The sequence below is a fragment of the Anneissia japonica genome, unplaced genomic scaffold (genome assembly GCF_011630105.1).
Source record: "Anneissia japonica isolate Jap-2015-1 unplaced genomic scaffold, ASM1163010v1 scaffold287960_len3192837_cov198, whole genome shotgun sequence".
NCBI lineage: Eukaryota > Metazoa > Echinodermata > Crinoidea > Comatulida > Comatulidae > Anneissia > Anneissia japonica.
The window spans coordinates 926,116-951,107 of record NW_022712725.1 but is presented as its reverse complement, the minus strand read 5'-3'; the positions used below and the strand labels follow the sequence as shown (position 1 = coordinate 951,107).

At 35.0% G+C, this 24,992-nt stretch overlaps 3 protein-coding genes across 8 annotated transcripts in view; 1 reads left to right on the top strand and 2 right to left on the bottom strand.

The window, feature by feature from the left end:
* Positions 1–2,213: 2,213 nt before the first annotated feature.
* LOC117107990 lies at positions 2,214–7,283 on the bottom strand. The gene is made up of 6 exons (XM_033249803.1): positions 7,101–7,283; positions 6,437–6,858; positions 5,977–6,320; positions 5,469–5,656; positions 3,923–4,291; positions 2,214–2,824 (listed from the first exon to the last, which is right to left on the bottom strand). Exons 1-6 carry the CDS (start codon positions 7,260–7,262, stop codon positions 2,453–2,455), a joined length of 1,857 nt encoding a protein of 618 aa, XP_033105694.1. The 5' UTR covers positions 7,263–7,283; the 3' UTR covers positions 2,214–2,452.
* A 295-nt stretch (positions 7,284–7,578) lies between these two features.
* On the top strand, positions 7,579–18,641 carry LOC117108039 (centrosomal protein of 70 kDa-like). The gene is made up of 14 exons (XM_033249885.1): positions 7,579–7,705; positions 7,968–8,085; positions 8,289–8,364; positions 8,478–8,648; positions 8,917–8,966; positions 9,568–9,624; positions 10,115–10,139; positions 12,763–12,845; positions 12,941–13,067; positions 13,662–13,760; positions 14,403–14,766; positions 15,301–15,415; positions 16,994–17,073; positions 17,376–18,641. The coding sequence occupies exons 1-14, from the start codon at positions 7,615–7,617 to the stop codon at positions 17,435–17,437; spliced, it is 1,518 nt and encodes a 505-aa protein (XP_033105776.1). The 5' UTR covers positions 7,579–7,614; the 3' UTR covers positions 17,438–18,641.
* Positions 18,642–18,774: 133 nt separating this feature from the next.
* LOC117107991 (max-like protein X) overlaps positions 18,775–24,992 on the bottom strand; it is an 11,466-nt gene continuing 5,248 nt past the window's right edge. The window contains exons 1-9 of one of the 6 annotated variants that reach the window (XM_033249805.1): positions 24,938–24,987; positions 23,773–23,835; positions 22,215–22,310; positions 21,473–21,573; positions 21,021–21,117; positions 20,808–20,907; positions 20,582–20,666; positions 20,091–20,207; positions 18,775–19,716 (exon numbers count right to left, since the gene is read on the bottom strand). In XM_033249805.1, the coding sequence (XP_033105696.1) occupies positions 19,660–19,716; positions 20,091–20,207; positions 20,582–20,666; positions 20,808–20,907; positions 21,021–21,117; positions 21,473–21,573; positions 22,215–22,310; positions 23,773–23,835; positions 24,938–24,953 (732 nt within the window). In that variant the 5' untranslated portion in view covers positions 24,954–24,987 and the 3' untranslated portion in view covers positions 18,775–19,659. Of the gene's footprint in view, positions 19,717–20,090; positions 20,208–20,581; positions 20,667–20,807; positions 20,908–21,020; positions 21,118–21,472; positions 21,574–22,214; positions 22,311–23,772; positions 23,836–24,916; positions 24,988–24,992 lie in introns of those variants that run through there. The other 5 variants (XM_033249804.1, XM_033249806.1, XM_033249808.1 and 2 more) reach the window with 5 other exon arrangements.

The following is a 24,992-nucleotide window of genomic DNA, read 5'->3' as shown; positions in this document are numbered from 1 at the left end:
TATATGAGAGAAATGATGATGGGCTATGATTCCTCAAATATGAAGATTTAAAAAAGTTCAACTCTTCCTGTTACAGCCTCTTCAACAATGGTCCAGACAAGTTTTCGTCCCATTTTCAGACATTTGCTATTTCTAATCGTTACATGGAACAACTTTTCTGATTGTAGATTTGGAATCAGCATTGAAAATATGTCCTAACATGGTCCTATAACACAACCCTTCAGGGTTATAGGGGTTGTACTTTCTGACGATATTAGCATATGAAAATCAATTTTCAATTTTGTGGCCCATTATTTTGGGCCACACCCGCCGCTTAACTTTAACTGCCGCTACAGAAAAACAAACAAGTATTAAATTCTGAAATTTTTAAATTTTTCATTTCTCATGAATATAAATATGTCAGAGTGCAAAGTGGAGGAAAAAAATGATGTCCCATGGTGTAATGCATTTGTTGAATTGGCATGGAATAACCCTAATCATTTTTTTTTATCAATTTTAATAAATTTTTATTAAACATTCATGTTTAGTTTGATATCTTATTGTTTTGATATTAATTATCAATATCAATTATCTTAAAAATATGTCTTTAAATCATAAGAAAATATCTAATCAAGTATATTGAAGTTGCCTAAATTTTTTGTCATTTAGTTACTGGAGTCTTGTTAATAAAAATCATCATATATTTATGATAAATAATTTTTACATTCATTGTTATACCCTAAGGATTGCTCTTGATACTTATAAAATTCACAGATTTTTTATTAAATATACAATAGATTTACGTCATTTAGTTACCGCTCATATTATTATAATTTTTTTTAATAAGGAAAAATGATTTTCACAAAAAAACTCATTCTGTATATGTAGGAAGCTATTTGTTATGAAAAAAATGTATTTGTTTTAGATTATTGGCAAAATTACCTTGTGGTACATGTGTTTGAAAATACAAATCTGTGTCAGAATGTCATTTAGTTACCGTGGAATTGCCTTATACTATCTTCATTAAATCAATAGACGATTTAATATACACCACTTTCAACTCCACTCAATGCATTAACACAGAACTTTAGTGAGGTAAACAACTTTAATATCCACTCGGTGAAAATATGATGACGTCATATTTGGTGACTAATTCGGTCTATTAAGCACACAGAACACTATCACCAAATACTGTGTTCAGGCTAGGTTAATATTCATTGCAATAAAAAAAACCAGGCATGAGAAAAATTGTTGCCAATGGCTCATAATGAGGTACTACTATATCCTGTCTAGAGTACTTAATGATAGATTGGAGCCTTGAGGTTAAGTTCCTTGCATTCCAAATCTAATCTCGGAGTCCTGGGTTCAATTCCTGCCATTGTACAGGATTTTTTTCAGGACCAAAACTTCACTCACTAAAAGCCTAATAATTTAATTTATTGAATATGCCATCAAGGGCCAAACAATACAATTACAATACAAATTAAAATATTTTACAAGACAGGTACTGCAGGAATAGTGTGTAAAAGTGATACTTAGTTTATGTACAGGATGTACCAGGTTTAGGCCGGTTTTCCACTAGGCGTATTTATTCGCGCGAATTGAAAGCGTTGGTTCGTGCATATGCGCGTTCACATTCCTATCAGAGTTTTTGTGAGGAGAAAAAATGCGCAACCAATCAGAGTTCAGGAAGCGAATCAAAGCTTTGATTCGCGCGAATAAATTCGCCTAGTGGAAAACCAGCTTGCGGAAAGTGATGAAGTTTGCTGTTTGACATATTCTTGGTGTTGACAATTTAGAAAAATACTGTAGGCCCTAACTTGCTTTGGGCCCAAGCTCTTAAACGTAACATTTTGAGAAGGGTTTTTGAGGGGGAGTTTATTCAAAGGAGGCCTTTTTATGGATGCTCAAATAAATGCACCCTACTTTCACTGTAAATGTACAACTACAACACATAATTACCGTCAAAATGTAACTGCGTAATCATAAAGAAATGCAATTCTATTTCTTTTTCTGTAATAATCGTTGTGCTATATTAACAAATCAAAATGTACAAAATATTTATTCTAATCTTGATGAAGTTTTACTGTAATTAGTCAATTATACAGTATTAAATATGACATAAATATGAAACTATAGGTTGAAGAAATTACACAGTACAGTACAAAATATGGCACATAATCTTACAAACCATGACAACATTGTCATTAATTTGAGGATTGTATTCATCCATCTATGTCTGCTGTATATTAAAACATCCTTTATTATACAGTAGTTTATTGACTATTTACATGCTCACTACAGTTTAAATAAATGTCCATAATGTTATTTCTGAGGAAGCCACTTTTAATTTGTAGGTACCTCTGTTTTTTTGTCTCCATGGTACAATACACAATGTGTGTGATAAATCTGGTTGAACCAAATTTAAAGTATTAAACATGTACTCCATTCTGAACATGAGAAAATTAAAATTTCAAGCAAGTTCCTTTGGATCATGTAGATGTACACATGTTTGCAATAGACTTTTCCCGGATTTAGTACCAGCAACATACTCGTCCCAGAATTGATTCAATAAGCCACAAACTTCTAAACTCTGTTTCTTCTGGAGTTTCTTGAGTTTCTTCTCGTTAACCAGAGTAAAATCGGTGTTGGCCATTTCTGTTTCACAATGCAAATGTTCAATAAGTGAATACAGTGGTAGACTTTGTTTTTTAGTTTGTTCCTCGATTCGATCTAACCAGCCCTCAACATCATTGCGTGTGCGGATTGAGTGTCTATAGTTGGACCAGACAGAAGGAGGCCAAAGAGTTGATTCAATCCACTGTGAATTTATGACATCAAAAACCTAAAAAAAAAAAACAGAAACAGGAGAAACAGGGTTTTAAATACAATGTATACAGTGTTCACATGAATAAATAATGATGAAAACAAAAGCATATCTGTAGGCGTACCGAACTACGGAAATATGTGGGAAAGGTAACATGGGAAGGGTCACTGAAAGCGCCACAAATGTTTTTTTTATAAGTGCCGCTCTAAAATAAGCACCACTCTCGAGTTAGAATTTGCATACTGTGTAGTTGCCCATGCAAAATTTTTCAACAATATGGTGTAGGATTGTTTTTTTAACAGCTCCTAGTGTACAAGTTGGCCAGCAAATACATGGCTGCTTTGAGAGGCATTGTTCATACTAAAGTCACATGTAACCTTAAGTCTGTGTCCCAAGACAAGTCACAGGGCATAGTACCATCTTGAGACCACACTCTCAGAGAAGCTGTAGTTTTAACTATATGACTTAAAAAAAGTAGTCAATATTTGTGTTTTTATTATCAAAATAGATTTACAAAAAACAACTGTTTTTAAAGCATGTTAGCGATGTACGCAGCTCATTTGCTTTGTATTGTTAAGAATTCTGTAGTTATGAAATTGATAGAATCCACAATTAATCATTTACAGTAGTCATGTGATCAAAAACTTTTTCTCGGACATTTTAATTTCCTTAGACAGCTGGTTGTCGACGCGAAACATACATGAGCCTAGATGTCTATACTTGGTTATAGATTTTCAGTTTTACACGAGCAGTGTGCATCAGTGACTTGGTCTTTGATGACGAGGTTGACTGAATGCAGCTTTTCCCTCTTCCTTTGGGAGCGAAATACTGAGGCTTTTACTACAATTTCCCCCTCTGTTCCATGAAATAGATTAACACTATGAATATATGATTCATTTGCATACTGCCTACCCTGAATTCTCTTTCTTAAAGAAGGTTGATAGCAAAGAAAAGGTTTGCCAACTCGGTAAGTCTAGCCGCCATTGTCTAAGGTTTTTGTGACTTTATGGGCGGGGCTTCGCGTCCTTGTCGACATGTCAATTCTTATACTGAGATGCTTGAATTACTTGCTTACTTCCAAAATGATAGCATAAAATGATAATTGTATTCACTCACCAACTGTAGATCTGGAGAATGCACATTCTTCTGCATCCTTTTAAACAAGTTTGGAATCACGTCCACTGGCATGTAAGGAAGTCCCATTAGCTGATTCAGGATATCATGCTTGATTCCATTGCCCATGTATGCCTGATACATTCCCAGATCTTTGATGCATTTCCATATGGTCTGTTTCCAGTGGTACGCACAGCCTTTGATCGGCACACCTGGGAAAACTTTGGCAAGACTGACCCATAAATCTGAATCAAAATCTACTACCAATTCCGAAAGATGGATTCCATGAGGAAACAAACATCTGAATGCTTTCAAAATAATTTTATAGTCTCGTTTCCTTTTGCCAGACATTAGAAAAAAGGCGAAAGGAACCTGAAATAAAAAAATACTTTACAGAGCATACACAATTTGTTGGAATTGCTATAAAAATATATATTTGTCTATTTATTGACATTCAACTTTTATATTAATACAGTAAGACGTTCATTTTATGTACCCCTTGCTACCAAGGGGTATTCGTAAATTGAAAAATTCGTAAAATAGATGGAGTGTCAATTTCCAATACCTAGGCCTAGCTATCCCCTGCCATTAAGCGCCAATAGACTGACGATGGCCAGGCTTAGCACGAACCGACAGTGCAGCAGCATGGTCTACTGCGCTAGAGCCTAGCTGAATTTACCTTCAATAAAAACCAAATTATTTTAATTGCTGGCATTCTTCCACTAAACAAAATATTATTTTAACTCTTATTCAAACATCTGTATGTTGTATGGATTTTTCTATCCTGTTGTTTCTAGTTGTTTGATCGCCGAATTGTGTTGTTTACATGCATTTCGCGATCATATCTAGTATTCACAATGTCAGTGAGTTTCTGACCCCAACACTCTTGTTGGTTATCGTAAACATGTGCGCTCAATCCAATGACACTTGCATTAGTAGTTTGTTGTTGTGGTTAGGTTATTACATTGAGTATTTGAAAATCAACATTCGTAAAATAAACATTTTACTGAGCCTCGCACAATTTAATGAAAAGTAGGTAACTCAGCCACTGAAAGCCTTAGTAAGATAGTTTACAGAGTTTAAACAATCATGATTTCATAGAGTCAAAGTCTTTAATGTCAATGAATTTAAAATAAAACCCATCATAATAATTGCAATAATACAGTAATAAGTAATGGAAGTATTGAGAAACAAGGTTTGGATCAGTCTTGACATTGAAAATGACAAATAGTCGATATCAGATTATTGATTATTGGATTACAGGAGTTGAGTGTCAAGGTCTAAAGTAACACCAAATTGTGTTGGGAGAAACAATTATCCCTTCTGATGTATTAGGAGCAAATTGCAAGAGAGTTACAGAGTTCATCTTTTATGTTCTAGAGGCCCAGCACCATATGGAGGGACTTTGTCTGTATGCCCGCATCTTGCTAGACAGATGGGGTGCTTTAGAAGGGGTTAGTATAGGTAATATTATCTAGTTCGGAAGATTTAAATTAATCTGATGCTACTGTCAATAAACTCAAAAACAATTCTTTTTGAAATACTGTACCTGCATGATCTTGTCATCTTTCTGTGTAAAGCATTGGACAGTGAGCAGTTGATAGAATGGTGGTTTTACCAGTTTGCTGGTTGTATCAATATACCATTCTTTGGCCTTTGACAAATGTTGCAATTGGGTGGCTGTAGCCAGAATGAGATGATGCCTGCCCTCTGTGGCAATGTCTCCTTTCAGAAAACCTGTTGGAAACATGAAATCAATGTGTAAAAAATAAAATTCACTTTTTGGAATCCAGTATGCCAATTCATGTGTAATGGAAACCTTGGGATACTGCTCCATTTTGGTGTCATGGTACGTAGTGGTGGGTTCAAGATAATATATTCAAGGGTTGAAGCTATTTGACTACAGTAGGCACTAGAGAATTTGGTTTGATATGTTTTAGAATGTATTTTAAAAATTCTCCTTTTTTTTAGTCCGCTGAGTTGTGGTCAACCTGTTTAGCCTGGTTAGTCTGCTGGCTCACTAGTTAGCTAAAGATAATAATAGAACATGCTGTTACCCGGAGGAAGTGCGTCATGCTGGATATCAAATTCCAGAACTTTTGGCTCTACTGGTCTTGTCTTCTGCCTGAAACGGTTTGCAACTCTCTTTAGATTATCAAATTTCAATTTCTTCTCATCACCGGGGCAACCAGCATTGTTCACCAAGACTTCATTGACAATTTGGGTTGCTGATTTCTGTAATTGTTCTCTTGCTTGCTTCTTTACTTGGTTGATGACGCTCAGGGCTAACACTCCCTTAGGATTTCCAGAGTGACAGTGTGTTTTTGGACCTTTTTTGCACATGTTGCCTTTCTGCAATATAGTTGCCCCACAGAACACTCGTTTGTTTCGAACAGTACACCTAGGGTAATAACAAAAACATAAATTTTAAGCTTTTTTTATTGACAATAATTATCCTAAATTATAACTGTATAATTGTAAATTTCAAATTACATTAGTATAATATAATAATTGTACCTCCATCTGATACCATGTTTGCTCTCTGTCTGTTGTGTGTAAGAGTAACCATTGGTGTCAATCAACTTTGGATGTGAACGTTGAGTTGAATTCTTCACTATGAAGTATTGAACTTGGTTATCTTCAGCTGGACTATCTTTAGATTGCTGGGTTGAAAGGGCTATGACATCTGGGCCTAAAATATCTCCACATTGGATATTGTCTTGGTCGGTTACATCTCGTTCTTTATCTAACAGGTTACTTCCATGTGTGGACATGTTTTCTTGTCCTATGCTTTCTTGATGTTCAGGTTCATGATAGGCAGTCACTTCACATGTACTGTAGACAGCTGGTGTTTGATTAGCATCTGAGGTTGGCAGTACAGAACTCACTGCATTCATTAAAGCAACTGCCCGAGCATCCTCAATTGCAGAATACATATTCTAGTATAGAGGAGTAATATGTGCAATATAGAAAGTTAAATAACATTGGTGCATTTCAAAAATTCATCATGATCAGCACAAATATTATAATGAAGATAAAATTATCAAATGGCAACATATGATGAACGATGATGATGATGATATTGGCTATGATGACAGTAATTACAAAATCTAATAATTAACACAGTGATGATCATGATAATTGATCATATTGATAGGCTCAAAGTGCACTCATTTAATACCTCAGCTACTCCGTTTCTGCAATCCACCACGTTCATAATTGTAGATCCTTCCATTTGGGAGTGAGTCATAACCTCCGTCTCTTTCGATGGACTTGGAACTTCATCGTCCATCAGAACAGGAACCTCAGTAAATGTCAGAGAGGAAACTCCCTTGGCGTCCATTAAGGTTACTATCTACTAGTTCTGATAACGAAATATAATATATAAATGTTTTATATGTTAGTCAGTTATGTCTTTGTTCTAGGGGCTTAGAATAAATTGAAAGTTGAATTGGAAGACCTTGTACTGTATTTCTATAATGCCTTTCACAAATATTCTTGTCTAAAGGTGTTCCAAATTTTAAACCAAGCCAAGAAATAACATCTAACTAAATAAAACACACACACACACACACACACACAAAAACACCATCACAGGATTCAATCAACCTGAAGGCCAGCCGCAATTGGTTTTACAGTTTAACTGTTTGTTATAATATTTAATACCATCAGTAAATTTCTTGTTATACTTAGATATGGCATTGTCGTGGGAAGAACTTAACCGACGTCTGCAGTTGCATGGTTTGCAATCGATCGATGTGACTACCCCAAGTAAGGTAGCTGGAGGTAAGATATTTCCAGAACACAAAATTCGTCATTATACTTCTCAACACAAACCAAACTATCTAAAGATACAAGCTAGTTAAATGGTAGCTACTGTGAATGTGAAGAGAATTTAGAAACATTTGTTCATTCTATTATTTTGTTTAAAATTTTTATTACAGTACTTACAGTATTAATGTAGAGTACAATATACAATTCCAGATTTTTGTCTATTTTTATATACTTTTGAATGCAAACGGTTAAATTTTAATTTAATTATTCCCAGATTTAGAAACTAATGTAGCACAAAAGGTGATTCAAAAGAATGTGACAAGGCTGATTCATGATTTGGATCGAAGACAAGACATAATCCAGGACCTTGTCAAGAGCAATGACATTTTGAAGTGAGTGAACTTACAGTAAAGTATTCACATGCAAATATCTGGTTAACAAATGTTATTAGGAAATAACAGTAAAACCAAGGCTTTGGAATATTTTTTTAAAAAATAATCTGGGATTTATATATCCTTTTGAAATAATTATATTCAAGCATAAATAGGCCTACTGTAGTATTTGCATTAATAATTCAACATTCTTTAATACACAGGCAGGAAAGTCGACAAGCAAAATCTGAAATTACAGATTTACGACAGCTTCTCCTCAGTGCTAAGGACAAGATTCAGGTGAGCGTGACTACAGTCAGCTATACACAAGTGATAATAATGATACATTAATAAAAAGGAACGTTGTATTCCAATAAATAATAAATTTTAAATGATTTTGTAAATAAATTTAGGAAATTGAAGGAGAAAAACAGAGTTTGAAATCAAGAATTCTTGTCAGCAGTGATGGCGGTACAGCCTCAAAGCTAGCTGACAAGGTAGACTGTCTTCAGGTCACATGTCTTGAACAACAAGAGCAGATTGGACAACTAAATAAAAGACTGAAAAAGGTTCTCAAACTAAAAGTAAGTTAAATAGTAGAAGAACTGGAACATTGTGAGTTTCAGGTTATGCTGAGGTTTATTTGTTCAGGATAACCGATAGGCCTACAGGGTACATATAAGTATGCAATCATGAGTTGGGGAGGGGGAAGTACTATATATCCTTCCTTTTCCTGTTGTTTTTGTGAAATGTTCTATACTATACAGTGTTAGAGTTGTAGAGTAGCATTGTTATTCTTATAATTGTTGATAATTAAAACTACAGTATTAAAAAGTTATCTGGGTTTTTTAGGAACATGAAAAAAGTGATAGTCACGAAGAAAAAACTATTGGAGACAGAAGGTAAAGAAGACCAGTCTTAAATTGATTACATTATAATTATTGATTCATTACCGGAGAGGTGTCAGCATCATCTGGACCATCAGAGTTGTTAGAGTAAAAAAAGAAATTAAAACATTTTTGAGGAGCATTGGTAACTTAGCCAGAAGTATACACTGTCAAAATTTACGTAAACCATGCCATACTACCAGAAATTAGATGTTTATGATAACAACTGTACTATTTTTTTATTTGCTCATATTCTAACCGCAACTAAAGTTGCTAATTACAGAATTGAAAAACAATTATATAATTACAGTATAATAAGATAAACAAAGTTCTGACATTGTCCCTAATATTGGATTGGGACCCTTGATGCTTATGTGATTTTTTAATGATTTGGATTTACATTTAAACTTGCCTACAGTAAGTCGAATCCACAATGGCATTAAAAAATTGGACTTACAGATCGTTAAATAATGGAAAACATAGCATGGCATGTAAAATAAGATCGACTTAAAAAATATTTGAGTTAGAAAAAGTCGACTAAGGCAAGTTTGACTGTAATTGAACTTTTAATGGAATATTCTTGATCTGTTATATTACAATTATATAATTTTTATAGAATTATAGAATATCAACGGAAGATTGAAGAACTTGAAAGTGCCCTGTGTAAGTACAGGTAGGTAATTAAAGACACATGCCACTATTGTTCACATGATGTACATTTTTTTTTTTATAAGAACCAGTAAAATTTTGCCCAGGCTCAGTGTTCTTATTTTTTGGCCGATTTCAGGCTCAAAATGTTCTTAATTTGTTCTTATTTTACACACTTTTCAAACACAGAAAATTATTATTGTACAGCAAAAATGGGCCCTGAAAAACATGCCCTGGAAAAATTGCCCCCAAAAAAAGTCCTGGTAAAAATGGCCCCAAATGACAGTACACCTGATTATAGGGGGTATTACATAGTCACACCTACATTACTGCACATAATTTTTTGGTTTTTCAAAAACCTCATTTGACATTTTACCTCAGCCTCAGTGTTCTTATAAAATGTGTGCTTATAAAAAAAAAAAAGAGTGTATAATGGTTATCAACTGTAAACATGCAGCATGAGCAATGCTCAGTAATGGGTTTGTGAGCTGTAAAGCACATATTTGATGTTAAAGAGGGTTTGAGGGTTTTACCATAATGGTTTGCTAATGCTCCAAAAGATGCGGGCCCCAAACATTGAGATTTTCGAGAAATGCCAGGCCTAGGCCCATGCATGTCTACTGCCTGTTTAGGTACGCACGAGTCTTTGATCTGTAACTGCGATTTTGACATGCTACGATTTCTAGGCTAGCTTTGTTTACAAAGGATCACATAAATTCCAAAGCATACAAAGCACATTGAATGCTAAAATTAAGTAAATAAACACTAATTTGTACAATCATAGTCTTTGCTTGCCAGTTATTTCTCACATTAATGGTGGGTGAATGTGTTTCAAACTATACTTGAACACTAATCGCACTGTAAATTCTCCATAGTAATATCTACAATATGTCACGTGACCAACTGTAAACAAACCTTGTGGAATATGTCTATTGTTTACTGTACTATTATAATGTAAAGATTGGAGAATAACCCATAACTCGCAGCGTCATTTGCTGAGTTGCATATGGGCGTGGTCTGGGACTACTGTAGCAGCCATAGAGAGACGCTTATTTCACATCGTTGAACCATAGCATTGGGGTAACCCCCACTATTCCAAAAGATGCAATGGGTTCTCCAAAGTGCACACGAGCCAGATATACACACTGGACCTCCTGTTTTTAAATCCCAACCCTGGGCGAGAGCAGGTTGAACCGGCGCCAATGTTGAGGCTATAGTTAGTGGCACCCCTGACTCCTCTCGACTCGCCTGATTAATTATTAAAAACCAATAAATAAAGTTTCTTTACAAAGAAATGATTAAAAAGCTGTACAAACCACGTTAACAGAGATACAATCTAAAGTACAATAATAATCATAGTGGAAGCAGTTGGTACAATAGTAGCTTGGCTTAGACTCTCAAAACCCCCACAAGTTGTTTGTGTGTCCTTGGTCAAGACACTTTACAGTACGTTTGTCTCGACTTAAGAGTATGCGTGCCGACAAATGCTGGGAATTTAAAATGAACTTGCAGGGTGGGCGGAGTGGTGAACCACCCACAGCCTTGCACAGTTTGGCCCAAACCAGTAGAAGCCCTAGATTATATGAAGTGTTTAAAAATTCTGATTTTTAAATGAAGGATGAATAATAACAATAAAAAGATGATACACTACAGTAATTATTGTTGTACCTGTGTGATTTTATTTATTCATATTCATAAATATAAGTATTGAACAGAGTTGTACTGAACAGAGTTTTATAAGACAAAGGTCATGAACTAAGGCATTCATGAAATGCCATTGAAAAATTGTTCGCCTTAAAAAAATTGACTTACAGATTGTTAATGGAAAACACAACAATTTGGCTTGTAATATATTACATCCACTTAGAAATTATTCGATTTTGGCAATGTCATCGACTTAGAAATTATTCGAGTTGGGCAATGTTGACTTAGTACAAAAAGACAACATTAACTCTATAATAGAGCCTGGCTTCAATTGTATTCTGGTATTTGAAACTGACAATGTCAATAAAATGAGTAAAAAATAAACTGGAATTCAGTTTTAAAAAACTGTTGCAACAAATATAATTTTTTAATGTGTATATTGTTTAATTTATTAATCATATTCTATGCATAGTAAAATTGAATTTTTAAATTGATAAACAATAAGAGGGCTAACTTAAGTACAGTAATAATTGAATAATGCATGATTGCAACTAGGGCCTAGCGCCAGCAAGTGTTAGGGAGTACTCCAAATCAATGACTAAAATACAAATCTCCCTCCAATGAAAGACCCCTCCAATTAAAGACCATTTTCCTTTGGTTCCAAGTTAACAAATGTTTTACTTTTATTATTCTAATTAGAGACCAAAGCTGCTAAAAAAGACCATGCCATGGTGGAAACCCCATCCCAAAAGTGGTCTTTTGTTGGAGGGAGTCCAGGATTATATTTTGGCGATTCCAACCACAGTATGATCGTGGTCAAAATAATAGCACAATTTCTATCATATACACTACTAAATTCTATCTCTCTGCAACAAGAGATATTCACTTGACCTAATCATGGACCTATTAAGTCCATGACCTAATTTTTCAAGGAAGTGGATATATTTACGTCGCCGTGAACACGTCGCTAAACGATATATTTACGTGAAATCGATAGCGCATGCGCACTTCCCTCTTATTGAGGGCCGACCGTAAACAATGCATAAAACGATATATTTACGTGGTAAATTACATGATAAACACGTAGCTTTACGTAAATATATAAAGAAACGATATATTTACGTGGTCGTAAACAAATCAATAAACTATATATTTACGTCAAAATTAATTGAGCATGCTCTACACGAGTTTTGACCCGACACCATTATAGCTGTCTCTTATACACATCTAGATGTGTATAAGAGACAGCCTTCTGAGTGTACCAAATGGTCAAATAGCCCATATATATTATTGCTGTGTATATAATAGAAATAACTTTGACCTAGATGACACACGCATATAAATCTTATATGTTTAATCGTTTTATTTTTTTCTGTAGGTAGTGTTGTATTACCAAAACTGAAAAAATGCTGTAATGCTGTACAGTACTGTTGATTAAACATTCATTCTTCTAATTTGACATCATTCTTCCCAGCATCTAATTTAATTCATTTATTGTTGTTTTCTCGTTTTATTCTAGGCTGTGGTTAACAAAGAGGTAACACTCATCCTCAAGTCTCTTCGGGCTGATGTGTACACACTTGAACAAATTCTTAAAATAAGGTTTGAATTTTGTTGTATTGATGATAGACACAATCCTGGTGCTTGACTATTTTAAGATAGCCTAGTGAGAAATTGTGATTTATTTTCCCTGTCAGAACTCAAAGGAAACATGCAGAAAAGATGAAGGATAGACTGAGACAACTTGAGCTGGCAATAACTAAAACTTGTGCCCCAGATGAAGACACACTTGCTGAGCTGCACACCCAGGAATCCATTGTGCAGGTAAAGGGATATAGATAAGCACGCATCCTACAAACACACAGCTGTATGGCTCTGTAGTGGTGGTCATCTTGTGACGTTACCAACAATATCCAAGGGACAAGGCTTAGCAGATCTTACTGATCTCTACTTGCCCACTCGGCGCCTCTCGATATTCTTGCAAAATCTTCTCACTGTTCCGAAATTTCATATGGCCAAAGAACATTTATATCTGGTGCTTCGTCCCTTTGGAAAGATCTACCTTCTTCCATTAGGTCATGTACCTCTATTATTATTTTAAATCTGAACTCATTTCTTTAATAGCTTGCCTTCTTAACATACACTGCGCCTTTGATCATTCTTTTTTGGAATTGGTACATTACAAGGTTTTTTAGTATGATTATTAAATGTCAGTGACATTAATTCACAAAAATACTATTTTGTGACTAATTTTTTCATTGTGGTCATCAGGAAATATTTATTTCTGTCAGTTGAATAAAAACTATTGTATCATGTTTTTATTTTTATGTGAATTTAGTAATCTTGAATAAAGTAGCAGTATTTTCATAAGGACTGATACTAATATTATATATTATTTGTTCTTTGTTTTTATCTCAGAATTTGTTTACAGCATTAAAAGTTGAGGAAGAAAAACAAGCATTAATTAAGATACATGAACTTAAAAATGCTGGGAAGAATAATATAAAATTAAGAAAGGTAAAAAAGACTTTTCATTATAGGTCTTCAATACTTCTTCTCTAAAGAAAGCATCTCAGATCTTTTCTTGCACAGTTTTTAGTCAATGATTTAAAGCTTCAGGTGAATGGTGGTGACTAAGAATGCTCCTTTATCTGCATTCCTTCTTGCTCTCATTGTCATCCTTCCACATTCCTCCCTTCTCTTATTTGCTCTACCTCTGCCCTATCAAGTATTTATTTATTTATTGCATATTCGGCACAAGAATTACAAATCAGAAAATGGCCAGAGGGGTGCCAAGAATACACCATGGGCTGAGAACCCAACACAAGATGTGGGTATTCTCTAAACCCCCCCCTGGTTAAACAAACAAATAACTAAACAGCATAGAGGCAAAGACAGTACATCATAAATAAACAAATAATGGAGAAACAGTTCAATCTGTTTACATTCTTCTCCATCACACTTCATCAATTATTACTAAAGCTCTGTCCATACTATCAAATTTTCTTTGACAAAAGATACTGTTGTATGCCTATATATAGTCATGATGTGGTATCATTATGACCATATTTGGGTGTGTTACATAAAACTAGATTATTTCCAGTCTTGTAAGAGGCTATTGCTGATAAATTTTTTTTGTTCTGACTTGTTTTTCTTTAGTTTGCTGAAGAGGTAATTTCTCTAATGCATGAAGCTGAACCAACAAAGCAAACTGTACCTAATACACCTAACTCAGTTCATGAGGCGTGGTGTGAGCGAACATACAAAAGTGCCTTACCAAAACTGAGAACACTCCTACAATCATCCAACAAACCCAGGAAATTGGACCCAAGCTTACCTGTCGGAATGAAGAATGCATGTCCCATCGTCGAACATGTGGAGTATGCACGTATCGTTGAGCACCTACAGAAACTCTTTGATGTTAAAACTATAGAGGGTGTCTTCCCACGTATGAATGAAATCTACATGAAGCTTGGTGAAACCCATAATGTGATGCACACATTAAAAGAGCTTTTAGGACTTAGTGAGTTTTCATTCTTTTACAACTTAAAAATTTTAAACAATATAGAACATTCAGAATTGAGGTGTATGTTGATAGTTGCCTTCCATTCCCATGGTCCATGGCTTCAAATCTTGCAATACCATGGATTTTCTCCAAAACAGTTCCACTTCTCCACCCCTGTAATACTACTATAAAAGTGTGTGATTAAGCGCTGCATCAAAGCTAATCATGAGTTTGATAATTCAGGATGTTTTTCAATAGATGTGGCAGGAATATTGCTGGATAACATGAAACAAATATGCCAACATATAGGATTGACACTTGAGTTAAAGATTTAAATAATTTTTAACATTATTTCTGTTGTGTCTCAAGTCAGATGTTTAAACTACCATATATATTTATGGCAAGTGAAAGAAACAAGTCCAAAGTAGTGGTAAATGCTATTGGTAAATTGTGTGAAATCCAAAGAGTTAATGGTGGCTCACATAAAAAAATTTAGACATTTTAATGTATTAATAGGCATTTTCTTTTATTGTTACATATTTGTTATGACAGATGAAAGTAAGAAGTCCACTGCAGTTGTGAATGCTGTTGGTCGGTTGTGTGAACTTCAGAGGAGTACAACTTATCAACAACTTAGCCAGCTGCTTCAGGAACAAGACCTTAGCAAGTAAGACTTGCGATGTAAAATTTGGAAGTTCTTTGATAAGACAAGAGTTTTTTAATTCCTTGTTTTGTAAACCCGCAGCCCGCGAACGTTTATGATTTCAAATAAAGTAAAATTTTTCTTTTTTATTTTTTTATGCCCGACACTGCCTCAAAATCTCAAAAAATAAGATATGTATATTTCTTCTTAATTATATAAATTTAAAGCATTTAACCATCCCATTACTACACTGTATAAATTAGACAATAACATTTTATTTTTAATTTCTCCTCCTTCTGAATGTTTTTGGCAAAACCATTTGCTAAATAAGAAAACAAATTTTTGTTTTTATATTTTTTTTGCCCTGACGATCTTTAAGTTTGCGCAACAAGGCATAAAAAAGTCTTGCCTAACACGGCTTACCCATGCCAAAACGACGTAATTGCTTTTATGTTTTTGTCAAGTTAAATTTTTTTGCCTTGGAACAGCCAAACACCACAAGTTTAAGACCTGTGCCCAAATCAATTATCATAGTACTGTAGTAGTGTTCTACAGGGTTGGATTTTTCCCATTATTATTTCATTTATATAAGAGAGCTAACCTTCTAGGAGAACCTGGAACCACCCTTTCTAATAAAAATCATGTTGACAGCTGCAACACAGATTTATGTACAGTGTATGACAGGTACAAATTCCCAAGTTACATGTGTAAAATGGTGCAGATAAAGCCTGGTTTCTATAAAAATCGCTACATGCAATTGCTGTCTCCTTTGGCTGACACTGATTGGTCATTTGAATCAAGGAGTGTTCCAGATCGCGTTGGGGACAGCTATGCAGTACAAAGATTGCACTGAATGGAAACTCTGTAGCGACAACAGACAGCAGAGGGAACAAGAAGAAGCCACATTAGATTCAGCAATTTTCTCAAGACCTATAAAGCATGATCAAAAATCATTGTCCTCTTCCACCGTATTTTTATGGAAAAATTAACTGAGGAGGCAGTATTTGTGTTATTACCATTATTTTATAAAATGTTTCAATAATATATATGTTTATATAGTGCTATTTAAGGGTGTAGCATGTTCTGCTACATTTTTTTTTTATAAAAGTCTATATAATGAAATAAGCCACTTGTAAAAGCATTATTTGGCCTTCAGTGCAATTACCCTATTCTTGGCACTAATTTATTGATTTGATTGACCTCTATTCATTTCATGGACGCCTACTATTTCCTTTCAATGATGCAGTGTCAGCCAATGTTTAAAATGTCAGAACAGAGAAATAGTATATTAAGTTAGAATAAGAAGAAACAAAATTAGAAGTCTCCCAGCTTGTGGCAAATAGGCCTGGCAAAACCCTAGCAAATAGGCCTAGCAAATAGGCCTGGCAAATAGGCCTAGCAAATAGGCCTGGCAAAACCCTAGCCTAGAAATCTTAGGCTCAACAAAGCCGTAGTTGGTTCATTTCAAGTGATTTGCTTTATTAAATTATAAATCAGTACAGTATAGGCTCATCATAAAATGACCCAATTAAGTATACATTTAAGTCTTATACTGAAATTGAGAGTACTGTATATAAACCACTTGGTACATTATATTTTCAGTGTCATCGTTAGACTAAAGGAGTACGAGAGGTTTTTCCCAGCTTTTGAAGCTACCATGAACAGATTGATGGAAACGCTAGGCAAGTTACAACCTTTTTCAAATACCCCAAGAATTGGCCTAATTTCATGTGCTTATACTTGAAGAACTAAACTGAATGATCAATTGCTCAAAATGCTCAAGAGATCTTTCTCATTATTGATGATAAGCTATATTATGTATTCCTAGTAAAAAACAGTGACATTGTTTAAAAAAAAATGCTTATACTGTAGTGGGAAAATCTGATTAATAATCCAGTGTTAGAATGTTGGCTGTTTTTAGTTCATTTATCTAATTTTTTGTGTAATTTACATTTGTGGTAAAGCTCTCCTTTTCAAATTTCAGGTGTGTCATCAATGCAAGAGGTGGTTCCAGCAGTACAAGCCCTGAAGCTTCTTGCACCTTGATGATGCCTTGTTAGCAGTGGCATATCTAAAGGGAAAAGGAAGTCTGCACACACCCCCAAGAAAACTTGCACATCCTCAGTTGTCCCTCCACTAGAAATTTCCTGTGTAAAAACAATTACGCTTTAAGCAGTTCACCTTGTACAGTATTTCGCCAGGGCCTCCAAAAGTGGCTCTGGGCCCTAGGGGCAGTGAAGCTGCCAGGGCCCTAAGAGCACAGTAAGTGGCTGGCGGATGCACCCAGCAGGGTCCAGGGTCAGAAGCTACGGCATTTTATGTAATTAGATGTCTAGTTCAGACCATTAGACATAAGAACAGAGAGTAGATGATGTCATCATCTTGAAAAATCCATTATGTAAGTAGAATATAAACTCATTTAGGCAAGTTGATCAAAAGAAATTCAATTAAACCAATGATAAAAGATAAAAATGAAATTGTTCGAGGGTGCACTTCATATCTGAGACAACTATATATATAGATGTCTCAGAGTATATATGTACTAGATAATTACCATATTGACTATGTGAATGTTGTTCAAAACATTTTTTCCCATTATATTTTTAATTGTTTTGTCCAGTGGGCCCTCTCTGATCCCCCTCCCCTTTCTTGGTGGTAGTGCACAGTATTTCACCAGAGTATAAAACTGCAAGAGGTCCGACTGCTATGATTTTGTATGCATCCAATGGAACGTTAAAAAAGTACTGCCACAAAATAAGGGTGCTCTATTCGAATTTGAATAGAGTTCGAAACTCGAACATGCATGCAGCACACATTCGATCATCGAAAATCTTTTAAGGCAATGAAACCACGACAGTTGGACCTCTTGCAGTTTTATACTCTTTGATTTAACTAACTAGCACTCTATTACACCCATATTTATCTTGCTTCTTAAGATCAGTTCTCACAAAAAATAAATTCTGTATGTGCCAAAAAGTAGTTTGTCTTGCAAACAAAAATTATCTAGTTTCATATTGTACTAATTAATACCATTTTAAAGTTAGACAGTATTTTGATATGATCAAATTTGGCTTGATATTTTTTTTACACCAGTTTTGTACAATTAACATAAAAGTCTAAAATTCTATACACTTGGATGGAAAGCATCTGGCACTCCAATCGGTTTAGTATTGTACTTGATAATGTAAGGAACAAGTGTTTTATATTTAGAATTTTACAGTTAAGGAATAAACAAATGTTGAATTCTGAACTATGAGTTTTTTAACTTTATGTATACATTTATTGTTCATTCCCCAGAACATCATATTTCATTATTTGTGAGGCTGTAGCTAAGAGACAATAATATATACTGTACATAAAAAAATAATAATTTGCAACTCAAATTTTCTTTCAAGTTTATTAAAGAGAAAACATTAATCATGCAATAGTAACATGATTCTTGTTATATAATTTACATCATTGCAAAACAGAAGAACTTAATTTTATTCACAGACTATTTTATTCTGACTAAAAATCTAACAATACATTAATACATTAAATTCATTGATAAAAATCATTGTCTTCAATTAGTATGCAAAAAAGTGTGGAGAGGAAGCAGACAGTTCTAATTTGTAGAGAAAGTTATTGTACTAACAATAAATGTTTTAGCAGCATTAAGGCTGTACTAGAACTTTGCATAGGCTCCTCAAAATACCCAGCGACTTCATATACGACATAAAATTATAACTACACTATACTATTCACTGATAACAAATTTATTAATGTCTTCAACATTTCTTCATGATTTTAACATTTTTGTCTGGAATTAACGATCCTATGATGATTATGTTGACAGAAATAATTTAAAACTAATAGGCAAAACCTGTGGAGAGGAAGCAGCTTATATGCATAGGGAATACTACTAGGGAGAAAATCATAATGAAAAAAAAAAATTATTTTATGTTATGCACCTAACTAGTCAGTATAAGCCTCCAAAAATGTTTCTGACCGGGTCACAATCTTGAAAATCTGTGGGTTTTTTTTGCCAAGAGTTATTATCCCCAAGGAGGAGCCCAAAATTCATTTATGCTGCTTAAAGAGGACATAAACCGTAGAATTAGTTCCCAAATCTAACTGTACTTTTGTTGGTCTAATCAATCAAATATATATGTTTTTTACATGTTTCTGATGAGATAAAGACATTTCCTGGTTAAAAACCCTGAACATTTTGTGATAATACCTCCACCACCTGATCATCTTAATGGCTCCCTGTGTCACATGACAGGTAATCATCTCAGCTGATTACCCATCTGGCCCAGTACACCAACCACTAATTCTTTGAGGGTCTGAAAATAGAAGGAATAGATAATTTTAAAAATAATTGTAGAATAATATTTAATTTTGCCTTAGCCTCATTTAACTTCTTTCACATGTTTTAATTTATCTTTATCCAACTATGAAGTATCTAGAAAAGTCCATCTTTTCAGACAGCTGGTTGGTTTTCCTGTGTATCGTCCTTCAAGAACCAGTTAGGGGAAGTACCCAATTAGTATAGTAATGGGTTATGGTTGGGGATTTTTATAGTGTATATTACAGTACTGCCAGACATTTTTTTCATACAACTGAAATAAAGGAATTTTTCATTGCTTGATAAAATTATATGATACAATTGCTTGATTATAGTTTTCTGAAGTATAATAATAGCATCATCTTAGCCAACCTGGGGTTTGCAATACTCTTCCAGCCAACTGAAGACACAGGCAGAAAGTTCAGCGAAGCTAGCTACAGAAATGGATTGGTTAAATGTTTGAAACTGGGCATCCATTATTGCTTTGAACTATAAGGAGAACAGAAAAAATACTAATGAATATTGCATAAATACATCTCAAAAACATTAATACTTCTTAGCAATATTGCTATTTTGTTTGCCACATTCCTATGGTAAACAACACTAATGTAGTAGGATGAATTAATTGGTAGGTGAAACTTTTTTTATACCTTGTTTCATAAAGAAACACACTTATTTTTTGGGGGGGGGGGCATGTGCATTAAATGGCCAAAAATAAAATTTTATTTGTATTTGAAATCATCATTATTGGCAGGTGTTAGGTTCGCTAAACAAAGTCTTGCCTGATTTATGATGTATGTTTTATAAACTATATTGTTTTTATTTACCATACCACTTTAGGGTACAAAACCTAAGACACTTACTACATTAAACTTGACATGATCTGACACCTGGTTCTGTCCCTGGCCTGGTTGGCTCTGGTGAGCTTTTACAATCTGTTCGTAGTTGCTAAAGAAATGAAAGACAGCATTTATTAACACTGGTGTTACATATTCTTATTATGAGCTGTATTCCAGCACGCTTCCATTTAGTTTAACTGCACATTAAATCTATGTTATTACTGTATATAATTTTTAGATAAGAACTTACGTCTTCATGATTTTCAGGGCCATAACTTCCTTACGAAGGGCCTCGATGTCATCATCTTGCTCCTTTCGCTTCTTTACCAGATGTTGAATGTAGTCAATTGCTAGGCAAAGAAAGTGAATACATACAAATTGTTTATAACAAACAAAAATCAACTCAACAAGTAAATCAATTATAAATTATCTTTAGTTTTATAAATGAATATTTCATGCTTACATCGCTGTAACACAGTTGCTTTGGAGAGCTTGCTGGAACCAAGCGGATCTGACTGATGACAGGTTGGAACAATACTTTGGAGATCTTCATAACCTCGCTGAAATTACAAGGATATTTTGTAAGAGTACACTCATACATTGTTATATGAAAATAAGTATGTTTTCTCAATGTAATCATTTCCCCATCAATTTGTTGTTAGGTGTTACTGAATGGGTATTTTTGGAACTAGATTAGGGTTCCATCCATAGGATATGGCAGTTAGGAAGCTACAACTTAACCAAAGACATTGAGAATCCTTTTCCAAGAAGGCCTCCAGCCTGAGAGGGTTGGAACTTGCAATGATACCCCCTTAGTTACCACAGGCACTTGTGCTAATAGTTACTATTGTTATTTTTCAATTGTTGCATTTGCACACAGAAATGAAAGACGTCCATTTACTGAGCCTTACATACCTTAATGGCATCCCTCCTCTTCTGCTCAGCAGCTGTATGTGCGCTTCGCCGACGATCTCTTGGACTCACGTAGGAGTTCTGTTCACCATCATCATCTTCATCTGCAAAATCAAGTACGGTAGTACTTAAGACTACACGTGACTAGGGTAGGTTGTAGAGTATAGAATGGTAGTAGAGCCGAACTACCATTATTTACAAACAATGGCAATATTTAAAGGTAATAATGGGGTATTTATTTCATAAAGTAGCATACAAGGTGTTGGATAACATTCCTATTGTTATAGTACCAACATTGCTATATTCTAAATCCTACTTTTGCAAGCATTCCATGTACAATGGTTTACTGTAATGGTGGCATAACAGAAATTAGTAGTTTGAATTCACATGTCAACATGCTAAATCAACATCATGCAAACCATTGCATAATGGAAATAAAAATGCAACATATTTAACTTTAATAAACAAATAGATTTGGTGGGGATTTCATCTAAAATCAAGATGTAATGGGGTTTTGTCATCCAGGATAATCCAATAAACCCAGAGGCTATTTGTATAGGGATGCTCTAGCTTTGCTTGTAGAAAGGCTAAAAAAAACCCTAGCAAGCAGAAGTAGTGCATCCACTTATCTGAAATGCAGAAGACGAATAAATAACAAAAGTGGGTAAGAAATCTGTAGGTGGTGGTAGCCTGTGGTTTATTGATGATAGACGTTCCACTTAGGTTGTATTGTAAGCTGACTGACCTGTTAGCTGGAGGGAGGATGAACTGCCATTGCGTGGCAGACTGTTCTGTCGAGACAAAGATTGTACTTCTACTTTCACATCTGCTTCAGTGAAGCCTGTTGACAAAGTGGTTGAAGAAACAATAATCAAAGTATATAAATTACACAAAGATTCACTCTAGTGGTATAGCCTGCTTGGAAAAAAAAACTGACTAGCATCCCCTGTACCTACACAAGGCAGCATTGTGTATGCATATTTAGCATACTGATTTAGGCCAAAACAAGTTGTGTTGATCAAGCTGAGTGACATTTGAAATCAAGGTCAGTCAGTCAGTCATTTTATTACTCAGTAGTCCTAGGCCTAATTCTAGGGTTCATTGTCAACCAACATTCACTCTATATTTGATTGGTAAAATCGTAATCACTGGGCTAAAGTACATAGTTGTAATTTTCACTGTGTCTAGATACACGGTACTGTATCGCTACTTCCGTTTCCTAAAGGTACGGTAAATGGCAATGCACCATTACCGATTGGGGGAAGTACCTAACAGCGATGGTGCTACATAAGATTGCGTAAGTCTATGGTTGCATATGTATTCACAGGTACTGTATATGAATTTTGGTCGGATTGTAATGCATGGTAATTTTGAGTATATTCAGTATTAACTTAGGCTTCTCTTAGACTAACACTTGGGATTTTAGGGGGTTGAGAACTTCAGACTTGTTACTGTATACTGTTATGCTGCCAAGCGAAGAGGCTAAGGCCTAGGGCTATGCCAAAACATTGGGCCAGGATTCATTCATTGTTTGATATGGCTATAAATGACTAGTCTCTTCCAAAGTGGAACCATCTGTCTATTTATCACTGACATACTGTACTTTTTGCCTAGCTAATAATGTTCAAATAATACCCAATACTGTACATCATTCATTCGTCACAAACACCGCCAGTGGCGTATCTAGGTGGTGGGTGCACAACCCCCCAAAATACTTGCGCCACCCCACAGGTGGTGGGTGCACAACCCCCCAAAATACTTGCGCCACCCCACCCCTTGTCCTCCAAAAATCACGCTTAAGTAGTTAAAAATCAACTAAAATCACCTTATTTTGTGAAATACTGTAGCACCCCTCTCTTAATCATCCAACCCTTCATTCCCCATCAGCACCCCCTCCCCCAATTTCAAGGCTCCTAGATACGTCTCTGCACACGGATCTCACCATGTGCGATCTGCAACGCCACACACATTCCAGCGCTTCAACTGATGATGGTGATGTAATGCTATGTACTGTACCTTTAGGAAAGGGAAGTAGTGATATCTGCAGACACCGTGAGTACTTTATGCACTTAATGTGAAGCCAGTGAACATTGAAAAGGAGAAGAGGGAAAAATAGATAAACAGTAGAAGATTTTGATTACCATACCAGAATATTGTTAGACTTTTCAGTTATTCCAAGTTGCAATTACAGTAAGTTAATTTATAATCACATTCTCTTTCTACTCACCCAAATAGACATGCAAAAAACATTAGTAAGAAAGCTTTGTGTGTATGATGCATGGATTTCTAGTGTTTGATCTTACTTTGTTCAAAGCTCGAGTCTGCAAAACTTGAATCTGCAGTCATTGTGACAAATGACTTATCATCTGAAATAGAATAAACAAAAATAAAATTTTGGTACAATTTACAAATTCATCATCATCATCATCATCAAGTGATCTGCCAATCGGCAGGTTCATGGCAACCACTCCCCACATCTCTTCCGATCTAAATCCGATGTAAATTAAATAATGTTATTAGTGAAATTTAATTTTTAAAATTTAAAATACTTCTACATGGTTTAAGGAAACTATATATAAAATGTAAAAACATGACAGTAAGATATCATTATCAGATTTAAACTTGGAATAATAAAACCCAGCTAAGTAAGCCAGCTACAGTACCTAGGCGGAGGTTGCGCCAAAATTTGCCTGACGGGGGGGTCTGAGGTGCCAGAGGAGAGGGATGATGTCCCCGACGAGAGCAAAGTGTTAGGCGTCGCTCAAGATCTTTGGAAAATGATAAATATGTATGACAATTTAGGGGTTTCAAAGACATATTAATAGGCCTATTATTAATGTTATATGTAGATTGAAGAAACGCTGTGTCTAGAGATCACATTACCATCTTATCTTCCGTTTGCTAAAGGTACGGTAAATTGCATCATCAAATAAAATGCCGCCAACATCTCAAGGCCTAGCTACTGTACTAGGCCTCTTCGCCTACAGTAGGCCAAGGCCTAGCCTATTCCGAGACACTGCTGTCCGTGTGAATGATTCATTGTTGACATTTTCGTCATTGAATGAATGTCTTGTCAGAACACTGCATAGGTTAGACCTACATTTCTAAGACTGGGATATGGTCTAACCTTTACCTCGGGCCATGGCAAATCAGTCAATTATAAACATACGGCACTCTTACGACGAAATACCTATCTAGTCCAGCCTAGGGTCTAGGCCGTGGTGGTAGTGATACTGATTAACTATAGTTACCCATGGAGTGCATTCTTGTTGCGTTTTTCCCGCGACCGAGAAAAATACAAAGCGGAACGAACAATAACAAGTGCCCCCAAAAATAAATAATTATGTGCTTCTTATCAGGACCTATCATGTGACTATCTGAAGTCAACTTATAAAATATCTAGAAAATGGAAACAAGAAAACTGAAGTGATTTAAAAATCATAATACCCCTGTACATTTCGAAATTACCATTTAGGTTCTCCATCCATCAATCTGTCCAACTCTCTCAAGGGCTGCTCATCTA

Coding starts and splice junctions, on each gene's coding strand:
- LOC117107990 (XM_033249803.1), bottom strand. CDS start 7,262: ATGGACGCCAAGGGAGTTTCCTCTCTGACATTTACTGAGGTTCCTGTT. Junction 6,321..6,436: donor AAACATGGTATCAGATGGAG/GTACAATTATTA, acceptor TTATTACCCTAG/GTGTACTGTTCGAAACAAAC. Junction 5,657..5,976: donor GCATGACGCACTTCCTCCGG/GTAACAGCATGT, acceptor TGTTTCCAACAG/GTTTTCTGAAAGGAGACATT.
- LOC117108039 (XM_033249885.1), top strand. CDS start 7,615: ATGGCATTGTCGTGGGAAGAACTTAACCGACGTCTGCAGTTGCATGGT. Junction 8,365..8,477: donor GTGCTAAGGACAAGATTCAG/GTGAGCGTGACT, acceptor AAATAAATTTAG/GAAATTGAAGGAGAAAAACA. Junction 15,416..16,993: donor CAGGAACAAGACCTTAGCAA/GTAAGACTTGCG, acceptor TTATATTTTCAG/TGTCATCGTTAGACTAAAGG.